This window comes from Salvelinus fontinalis, chromosome 23, assembly GCF_029448725.1.
Source record: "Salvelinus fontinalis isolate EN_2023a chromosome 23, ASM2944872v1, whole genome shotgun sequence".
NCBI classification, from domain to species: Eukaryota; Metazoa; Chordata; class Actinopteri; order Salmoniformes; family Salmonidae; genus Salvelinus; species Salvelinus fontinalis.
Genome location: NC_074687.1, coordinates 50,136,753 through 50,148,210, shown reverse-complemented (window position 1 = coordinate 50,148,210; position 11,458 = coordinate 50,136,753). Strand labels below are relative to the sequence as shown.

Sequence of the window (11,458 nt, the reverse complement as noted above, 5' to 3'; positions counted from 1 at the left end):
GAATACACAGGCAAAAACATCTGCTAAGCACATGTATGTGACTCCAAAGGATTTGAATTTTGTTAAAAGTCCATTTTGATACAGAAACACTAAACCATGATTTAGATTTATTAAGAACAAGTTGATTGACAAAGTCAGGAAAAATTTGAAGAATTGAATAAACCACATTTTGGCTATGATCAAAGATGCCTCTGGGTCAAAATGATCCATGTCAGAAGTATGGTTCAATGCAAATGTGTAGTGGGTGTAAAGTTTGTTTTAATTTGTCACTCATTAAACACGAATCAATGAACACATGCTTCTCTTTGAACGACTTAATATAATATTAACCTTTATGAAATAAATGAAAAATACAACTTTTGGTTTCTCAACTGCGTTGCCCACTCCAGTCAGCAGATGGCGATGTGCGTATTTTAGGTTCAGGCGATGCTGCCAGTGTGACGTATAATTTGGGGACGGGACGCTCCTCAAACAACAACAGCAAGTCTCACACACCTCTGTAGCTTTCTAGCAAACATAGCTACAACATTCAATCTCTTTACACGGTTTTGGTTTTTATTATTCGCTGTGTATTAAACACATTTCTGTCGTATGTACTTGTTGGCCCATTCAATTATATATTTACGTTGTTTGTCAGCTAGCTGGTTTGCTAAGTTAGCTTAGAACTAAGCTAGTCGCTAATGCTAGCTAGCTAACATCTCCGATCATGAGTTCACTAAGCTACTCTCCTCCTGCTAAAGAAGATGTCTGCTGGACGGAGAAAGAAGCTCTCGTGAAAGAGGAGGAGGAAGAGGAGGATGTTACAATACAAAAACAAGTAGAGGGTGAGGCTGTTAGAGTGAAAGAAGAAGATAAAGACGTTACAGTGAAAGAAGAGGAAGACGCGTTCAGAGTGAAAGAGGAGGAGGATGTTACACTAAAAGAAGAGGAGAAAGAGGAGGATGCAGTTTTTGGAGTGGAAGGGGAGATGACTGTCACATTGAAAGAGGAGGAAGAAGAGGAGGTTGGAGATCTGTTTAACACCAGTAAGTACCGTCTCTGCAGTCTTTGAACCAATATGCAGTAAATGGGTTCTACACTTTAATGCTGTTCTGTAGGAATGGCTGAAGCTACACTGTAACGTGTAGAACATCAAGAGTGGACCATCAACAAAACGTTAACAATTGATCAAATGCATCCAATGACAATGCCTGAAATACTGTAGTCCTCAATATCTCTTATTAGATTAGCCAAAAATGTTCTCTTAAAGGGGCAATCAGCAGTTGTTACATCCATTTTGGGACTTATACATTAATGATATGTACCCATTGTTTCTTGAAGAAATCACTTATAAATGCCTCATGAGCTTAGTTAAACTGTTGTACCCCATCAGATCCCAAAATACACTGCTCAAAAAAATAAAGGGAACACTTAAACAACACAATGTAACTCCAAGTCAATCACACTTCTGTGAAATCAAACTGTCCACTTAGGAAGCAACACTGATTGACAATAAATTTCACATGCTGTTGTGCAAATGGAATAGACAAAAGGTGGAAATTATAGGCAATTAGCAAGACACCCCCCAAAACAGGAGTGATTCTGCAGGTGGTGACCACAGACCACTTCTCAGTTCCTATGCTTCCTGGCTGATGTTTTGGTCACTTTTGAATGCTGGCGGTGCTCTCACTCTAGTGGTAGCATGAGACGGAGTCTACAACCCACACAAGTGGCTCAGGTAGTGCAGTTCATCCAGGATGGCACATCAATGCGAACTGTGGTAAAAAGGTTTGCTGTGTCTGTCAGCGTAGTGTCCAGAGCATGCAGGCGCTACCAGGAGACAGGCCAGTACATCAGGAGACGTGGAGGAGGCCGTAGGAGGGCAACAACCCAGCAGCAGGACCGCCACCTCCGCCTTTGTGCAAGGAGGTGCACTGCCAGAGCCCTGCAAAATGACCTTCAGCAGGCCACAAATGTGCATGTGTCAGCATATGGTCTCACAAGGGGTCTGAGGATCTCATCTCGGTACCTAATGGCAGTCAGGCTACCTCTGGCGAGCACATGGAGGGCTGTGCGGCCCCACAAAGAAATGCCACCCCACACCATGACTGACCCATCGCCAAACCGGTCATGCTGGAGGATGTTGCAGGCAGCAGAACGTTCTCCACGGCGTCTCCAGACTCTGTCACGTCTGTCACATGTGCTCATGTGCTCAGTGTGAACCTGCTTTCATCTGTGAAGAGCACAGGGCGCCAGTGGCGAATTTGCCAATCTTGGTGTTCTCTGGCAAATGCGAAACGTCCTGCACGGTGTTGGGCTGTGAGCACAACCCCCACCTGTGGACGTCGGGCCCTCATACCACCCTCATGGAGTCTGTTTCTGACCGTTTGAGCAGACACATGCACATTTGTGGCCTGCTGGAGGTCATTTTGCAGGGCGCTGGCAGTGCACCTCCTTGCACAAAGGCGGAGGTAGTGGTCCTGCTGCTGGGTTGTTGCCCTCCTACGGCCTCCTCCACGTCTCCTGATGTACTGGCCTGTCTCCTGGTAGCGCCTGCATGCTCTGGACACTACGCTGACAGACACAGCAAACCTTTTTGCCACAGTTCGCATTGATGTGCCATCCTGGATGAACTGCACTACCTGAGCCACTTGTGTGGGTTGTAGACTCCGTCTCATGCTACCACTAGAGTGAGAGCACCGCCAGCATTCAAAAGTGACGAAAACATCAGCCAGGAAGCATAGGAACTGAGAAGTGGTCTGTGGTCACCACCTGCAGAATCACTCCTGTTTTGGGGGGTGTCTTGCTAATTGCCTATAATTTCCACCTTTTGTCTATTCCATTTGCACAACAGCATGTGAAATGTATTGTCAATCAGTGTTGCTTCCTAAGTGGACAGTTTGATTTCACAGAAGTGTGATTGACTTGGAGTTACATTCTGTTGTTTAAGTGTTCCCTTTATTTTTTTGAGCAGTGTATAAGCTTTTTTTTAACTCCAATGTTTGTCAGTAAGTATGAACAAACACTGTATAACCTCAAAACATGGTTAAAACTATAATGTTGATATCATGGATGGTTACATTTCTCCAGGCCCATCCCTCAGCTTTTTACCGAAACGGGCAGGGAGTACGCTTTGTTATTGTTTCTACTGCTGATTGTGCCCCCATTACTCCTCAAGTTCCAAGGACTGTATGTTATTTTCAGAGGTAGACTGGCTCTGGCAGCCAAAATAGCCAAATATTCCATCTAAATGTGAATCGATTCTCAATTGCGATACGTTTCCAGAAACATAAATCGCTGTACTTTCATATCACATAAAAATAATTTCACATAATACTTTCATATCACATCAAAATAGGTAACCAGTCGCGACGCCCCAAACGGTAAACCGAATTCATTTCTCGTCATTTCTGCTTCCTTCAGGCTTCTTTTTCTTTGGACTTTATATGGCGGTTGGCAACCAACTTTAAGTTGCATTACCAGCATCAACTGCACTGGAGTGTGGACCTCAGTTCATCTTTTAATCACCCACGTGGGTATATACCAAGACAGTTGTGAAGAGGGCACAACAAAACCTTTTCTCCCTCTGGAGACTGAAAAGATTTGGCATGGGTCCTCAGATCCTCAAAAGGTAATACAACTGCACCATCGAGAGCATCCTGACCGGTTGCATCACCGCCTGGTATGGCAACTGCTCGGCATCTGACCGTAAGGCGCTACAGAGGGTAGTGCGAACGGCCCAGTACATCACTGTGGCCAAGCTTCCAGCCATCCAGGACCTATATAATAGGCAGTGTCAGAGGAAAGCCCACAAAATTGTCAGAGACTCCAGTCACCCAAATTATAGAATGTTTTATCTGCTGCCGCACGACAAGCGGTACCGGAGCGCCAAGTCTAGGACCAAAAGCCTCCTCAACAGCTACCCCCAAGCCATAAGACTGCTGAACTATTCATAAAATCGCCACAGGACAATTTACATTAACCCCCCCCCCCACCCCGCTCCCTTTTGTGCACTGCTGCTACTCGCTGGTTGTTTGTTATCTATGCATAGTCACTACGCCCCCACCTTCATGTACAGATTACCTCAACTAGCCTGTACCCCCGTACACTGACTCGGTACCGGTTCCCCCTGTATATAGCCTCGTTATTGTTTTTCTCATTGTGTTACTTTTTATTTTAGTCTACTTGGTAAATATTTTCTTCTTCTTGAACTGCACTGTTGGTTAAGGGCTTGTAAGTAAAGCATTTCACGGTAAAGTCTAAGTTGATGTCTTGACGGATTTGTAAAAAAACTTTTTTTTTCTCCATAAAACACACTATATATATTTTTTTTTTTATGTTACTGACACCCCTCCCCAGAGGCGTCTCATTATTGGGATTCATTGCTGATTCCTACCTGTAGCTCACTATGAGGTGTCTAGTGATACAGGTTAAGGGCCCTGTTGGAGATTGGTGGTTGGTAGCGGAGTCGATGGAACAAGCAGGTTTGGACACGGCCATGTTATTATCCCACACACAGTCTCTGTGGTTCATATGAACCCCATTCCTGGGAATTTGATTTGATTACAAATCGCCCCTGTCTGTTACCACAGAAGGGTTCCATTCCCAGCTAGGTTACGAGGCGCTTTGTCGCCAGTACCTATGACTGGTTGATAGGGGAAACCTCTATGCTTATTATGGAAAAAGTAATTAGGGGAAAAATATTTAGTGAACTGAAATAAAATAACAAACCTGTTTGAAAAATGAAAACTATTCCAAAACTATCTTTGACTCCAAAACTAAAATAGCCTAAAATAATATTATTTTAAATAATAATATTATGTTCAGTTTGAATAATTTATATCTTAACTTTGGGCAAAAATAGAATTGTGTTTTAAATATGATTTATTTGGTTTTAAAGCTTCTGAATCTGGTGGCTGCTAAATGCTGCCAATGGATGGCAATGTTTCAAATAGACCTAGCTTGTGTATCACTATCACTTGCTATCACCAGAAATAATTTAAGAAATTAGGATATTGGAAACTCCTTTCGATTCTTATTAATAGCTTAAATAAAAGAACATTGGCATGAATTACCCTCTGTGAACAAGAAGCACAACATTACAAATATTTTCAGAGATGTGAGATAATTAACTTGTTCTCTGTAATATCGTATAGCTTTGCAATCGTGACATTATGTACTTTCAAGGAAACTAGGCATGTTTCTCGACTCATACCCTGACTTTAAAAGGGATTTTGTGAGATTTAGGAACTGCGTGTCACAGCATGACAATGTGAACGCGATTGGTCGACAGTCTCTTGGACGGGCGTTATATACGCTTTGACATTTTCTGGAATAGTTTTTATTTGAAAATGTTTTTGTTTACTTGCCTGCCTATTGAATTTGGAACGCACTGTACTGTTCATCTCTGAAACTCACTGAGATAATTCTTTTGATACAGCAGTAGCAATACAGGGATAGAACATCTACAGAAAAGACAGGAATGCTGTTGGGGAAGGTGTTGCTGTATACAGTGCATTCGGAAAGTATTCAGACCCCTTGACTTTTTCCACATTTTGTTACGTTAAATAAAGCCTTATTCTAAAATTGATTAAATTATTTTTTCCCCCCTTTCATTTAGCTAATTTATTTGGCACACCTGCATTTGGAGAGTTTCTCCCATCCTTCTCTGCAGATCCTCTCTAGCTCTGTCAGGTTGGATGGGGAACATCACTGCACAGCTATTTTCAGGTCTCTTCAGAGATGTTAGATCGGGCTCAAGTCCAGGCTCTGCCTGGGCCACTCAAGGACATTCAGAGACTTGTCTCGAAGCCAGTCCTGTGTTGTCTTGGTTGTGTGCTTAAGGTCGTTGTCCTGTTGGACGGTGAACCTTCGCCCCCAGTCTGAGGTCCTGAGCGCTCTGGAGCAGGTCTTTCATCAAGGATCTCTCTGCACTTTGCTCCGTTAATATTTCCCTCGATCCTGACTAGTCTCCCAGTCCCTGCCGCTGAAGAATATCCCCACAGCATGATGCTGCCACCACCATGCTTTACCGTAGGGATAGTGCCAGGTTTCCTCCAGACGTGACTCTTGGCATTCAGGCCAAAGAATTCAATCTTGGTTTCATCAAGCCTTGTTTCTCATGGTCTGAGAGTCCTTGAGGTGCCTTTTGTCAAACTCCATGAAGGCTGTCATGTGCCTTTTACTGAGGAGGGGTTTTCATCTGGCCACTCTACCATAAAGGTCTGATTGGTGGAGTGCTCCATAGATGGTTGTCCTTCTGGAAGGTTCTCCCATCTCCACAGAGAAACTCTGGATTTCTGTCAGTGACCATCAGGTTTTTGGTCACCTCCCTGACCAAGGCCCTTCTCCCCCAATCGCTCAGTTTGGCCGGGTGACCAGCTCTAGGAAGAGTATTCCATTTAAGAATGATGGAAGCCACTGTGTTCTTGGGGACCTTCAATGCTGCAGAATTTTTTTTGTACCCTTCCCCAGATCTGTGCCTCGACACAATCCTGTCTCGGAGCTCTACGGACAATTCCTTCGACCTCATTGCTTGGTTTCTGCTCTGACATGCACTGTCAACTCTGGGACCTTAAATAGACAGGTGTGTGCCTTCCAAATCATGTCCAATCAATTGAATTTACCACAGGTGGACTCCGAACAAGTTGTATATACATCTCAAGGATAATTAATGGAAACAGGATGCACCTGAAAGCAATTTTGAGTCTCATTGCAAAGGGTCTGAATACTTATGTAAATAAGGTATTTCAGTTTTTTACCTGTTTTCACTTTTTCATTTGTGTGTAGTATAATGAGGATTATATATATTTTTTAATCCATTTTAAAATAAAGTTTTAACGTAACAAAATGTGGAAAAAGGGAAGGAGTCTGAACTTCCTGAATGAACTCTGTTTTAATTAATTTAAAAAAATGTAACCTTTATTTAACTCCCAATCACGGCCGGTTGTGACACAGCCTGGACTCGAAACGGGGTGTCTGTAGTGACGCCTCAAGCACTGAGATGCAGTGTCTTAGTGTCTTAGCAATTTCGAGTCTCATAGCAAAGGGTCTGAATACTTATGTAAATAAGGTATTTCTGTTGTTTTTTTAAACCTGTTTTCACTTTGTCATTATGGGCTATTGATGACACCACTCTGAAACAAGATAGCCTAACTAAAAGGAAAAAACCTCTTCATTAGCCTACTCTTCCTGCTGCTGCTTGCCTTCGTAAATTCTGATGTTATGCTCCTAAAGTTTCTGGTAATAGGCTACACCAGCAGTCAGCAACCTTTTCCATTTGGTGTGCCAATTTATCTGACCATTTCTACTGATCTGGTGCCAGTTAGGATTTTCATATTCACATTTTACTGGAACAGTTTAATTTAATTTATAATAGTAATAATAATTATAATAGTCTTTATCTCAACATCATTCTCTGTGGTTAATCTACATTCTATTTAAATGAAAATTATAAATAAACGTTTTTATTGCCATTGCTAAGTTTTTTTTTTAATAACCTACGTAAAGCAAAAACAAATTTTACATTGCAGCCTGCAGGTAGAAAATATCCTGATAAAAATAAATATCATATAAATCACATTGGCTGCACATGGCCTGTCTACAACAAACTTGAAACATTGTATCAACTATCAACTGGGTTGGCCCAAAACTCAAGCTTGCAACATTGTGTAAAATTTTCTGGGCCCTCAGTTTCCCTTGCCAGTGAGTTCTCGACCGACACGGCTGTAGGCTATTTGTGAAAGGGATAAGAAGTAATCAGGTATTTTGACATTTCCACTGGATCAGCGCATTACGTTTTTCCCTTTTGTGCCGAGTGGTTATCGAAAGGGCGAGAGCTGGAAATGTTTTTAAAATACTTTGAGGAACTATTCTCATTTGTAATTGATTTTGATTAGACTTTGTTTACTTGCTGTTTGAGGTGAATAAAACATTACTTTGAGAAGCTCCACAACTCATTAGTGGTGGTGCGTTAAGACAATCAGAAATACAATGACATCCCCAAATTGGCACATTTATAGGCCTACATTTGCGCTCAGGCCAGGTAGACTAGTCCTACCTCTATATGCGTAATTAGGTGTGCGTCCTTACTCAACATTGACAGGAGTGTTTCAAACAAAAGACAATTAATAAATTGACAACTGGCACATCTTGCGGGGTAAGGTCTGGGTGGTCTGCCAGGGGCCGTTTCATTTAGTATCCGTTTGGGTCGGCATGGGGAATTATTGTATTTTTCCATAGTATGTTTTACCGAAGTTGACCGACTGAAAGGGAGTGTAACTTTATGACTGTTGGATTCGGGCTAAACTTTGAACATTGAGATATTAAAGACATGATAGATCAGACGCAGAGTATATAAAGGGGTGAGATCTGTAGAAAGACAGAGTGGCTGTGGAATGTGCTGGGTGGACAGGAGGAGATCACAGGATTGCTGTAGGGGAAGCGGATGGACATCTGTGGATTAGGCGAAGGAGGGGTTGAGGTCAGGTCAGATCCCCTGAAGGGAGTAATAACGGTTTAGTATCCTGTTACCCTCTTCCTGTCGAACCAGAAGATGTAAGGATTGGAGGGAAGGAGGAGTGTCCAAAGTGGGGTAGATATACTTGTGATAGTGAGAACATGTTTTTGTCTGAATTACAGCTGTAACGACCCTTTGGGAAGAATTAAACTTGGTTAAGCTTCTCTAGTGTCCGTGAGTTATTTACTCAGAAGAATTAGAACCTAACACGATAATTACTGTTCCCTGAAGGAGGGAAACGAGGTACAACACCTGTTTGGCACCACCCCTTCCTGGGTCGCTGAAGAGACGTATTAAATTTAAGGAATAAATCCGAGCCTCACACTCATCACCTGTAGAAGGTGGTGCTACCAGCTAGGTGTGCATTTAATAGTATGTTGTACCTAGTTTCCCTCCTTCAGGGAACAATAGTTATAGTCATAACGTTACGCTTGTCACATGATGAACTTCAACTTAAATACGGGATCTTGCTGTCGGACAGTTTTTTTTGTATTCTGAAATGCACTCGAACTATGTATCATTTAGTGGCTCCTTATGTTACGCTGGGGAAACAGTTTTCATGTGCACAGAAATACTAAATAATTTAAGAGTTTGCTAAATCCAATGGTTGTAACTGAGAGTCACCTTAACTTTATTGACACACCTTAACACCCAAATGGATACTGTCATTAACACGGTTCTTCAATAATTACACAATTCTTAATACTGTAGCTGTTTTGTTATAGTCACATGTTTAACTATCATCAGCTGATCCAGGAAATAATTTTCTGAATGACAGTCACATGACAAACATCACGACATGCAACAATAACCAAAGTGCTTCTTCATTCATTACTCTGGTAAAGACAGTTATGCCGTGCTCCACGTTGGATCCAACATCACTAACAAATTGATGTTTAAAATGTGTTATTGTCTGCTTGATTTACAGTAGGGTCTCGTTAGTGTGTTTGGACACGGAGATACTTAGCTCAGAGCTATTTTCCTTTATTCAGGACATTTAGAATGACAACACATTATAGAGTAACCGAGTGGGATTATTCACAAAATTATCTGGTGATCAGGTTATGAAATGTCATGACAGACATTTTAGTTTCCATGTTTCACTGGAAATATTAAATGATTTATAGTCCGAGGTCTATATTGTTGTTAGGTGAAGTTATGGGTCCTACAGTAGGTCTATGTTGTTGAAGTTATGGGCCTATTTGGCAAACAGTAGTGTACAAACCCTCATTGTCAGGCTGATGGAAAACTAGCCAAAGAGCATTTTACTGGTTGAAGTCGTTTTTAAATATAAAGTAGTACATTTTCGACAATAACACAAACATTATATTAATCAGGACATTCAAACGAGCGTTACAGTTATAATGCAAAGTAATGTGAAATGCACTCATAAGCACCCAGGAAATGGAGGCTATATTTGCTGTCAGCCTAAGAGAACTCCCCTGAGTTTTCCCCCATGTTGGTGAACTAGTGAATAGACACAGAGCTTAATGTGAGTTTCCTTGAGTAGCACTCCTGATCTTGCACTGATAGTGCGCTGTAATATTCTGAATACATTGTGGAAAGCTAAAATCTTTGCTCACCATTTTTGCTCCAGGCAGATATTCTACATCCATAACTAGTGGTTTGCTCATTAACAGATATACTACATTCATAACTAGTGATTTCCTCATTACCAGATATACTACGTCCATAACTAGTGGTTTCCTCATTACCAGATATACTACATCCATAACTAGTGGTTTCCTCATTAGCAGATATACTATATCCATAACTAGCGCTTTCCTCATTAGCGGGGAGGAGTTAATACAACCAAAATGCATCGCCCTCGTGCCGCAATTTTAGCAAACACAGAAAGTGGCCTATATTGGAGACCAATAGTCGTCTGACACATTGCTTAGGGTTTCAGAAACTTTAATAATTTATTTCTAGCCTGTAATCATCGATGTTACTACTAATGTGAAAACAAGACTAAATATGACTATTGTTGCTCATTTTACATTCATTACAGACGTCGATTGTTGTACAACTTCATGGCTACGTTGTTGGCATCACCTTTTACAGTGGATTCCGCTGTTGTGGGCCTTTAACCATCTGTCTCACTTTGTTGTTGACACAGGAGAGAGACGGGACTACCGTGGGTCCTCTGGGGAGCCTCAACAACCTCAGGATGCTGACGAGGCAGAGAAGAGTCTCTCCGGATCAGAACATCTCAAGAAACACCTGCAGAGATCCACAGGGAAGAGAACTCACTGCTGCTCTGACTGTGGGAAGAGATTCACCTCCTCATCAGGCATTAAAATTAATCAGATAATCCGCACAGGAGAGAAATCTTACGGCTGTGATCAATGTGGGAAGAGTTTTGTTAAATATAGACATCTGAAGATACACCAGAGAACACACACAGGAGAGACGCCGTATAGCTGTGATCAATGTGGGAAGAGTTTTACTCAGCTAAGCAGCCTGATATCACACCAGAGAGCACACACAGGCGAGAAATCTTATAGCTGTACTCATTGTGGGAAGAGTTTTACTCAGCTCAGCATCCTGATATCACACCAGAGAACTGTCGTGACGTTGTATTAGTTAATGTGACGACTGTTGCTCATTGAATGATTAAATGTTTCTAATTACATGATTAAATGAATCAAGCAATTATTAACTCATTAACCTGGGGCACCATGGGAAAATTAGTTTTATTGAGTTTCTATTTCCCAAATGAAATCAAAGAATATCAGAATACCGATTTTACAACCGTCGCTAATTAATCAGTTTCCTCTACAATCTCATTCTGAACGTCGCCTAGTCCGGGAATCTGCACGGACCCGGGTCTCACCAATGAGTTCGTACCACACCAATCTTAGTTGAGTATTTATTTACTAGAAAGCTAAAATGATGATAAGATACACATACACCAGAAACACAGTCTAGGCTATTGATTAGAACTTAGTATAACGGGCC

At 41.7% G+C, this 11,458-nt stretch overlaps 1 protein-coding gene across 1 annotated transcript; it reads left to right on the top strand.

Annotated features, from left to right (window-relative positions):
- The first annotated feature begins 457 nt into the window (after positions 1-457).
- Positions 458-11,130, top strand: LOC129821458 (oocyte zinc finger protein XlCOF19-like). The gene is made up of 2 exons (XM_055879139.1): positions 458-1,025; positions 10,617-11,130. Exons 1-2 carry the CDS (start codon positions 707-709, stop codon positions 11,081-11,083), a joined length of 786 nt encoding a protein of 261 aa, XP_055735114.1. The 5' UTR covers positions 458-706; the 3' UTR covers positions 11,084-11,130.
- The last annotated feature ends 328 nt before the right edge of the window (positions 11,131-11,458 follow it).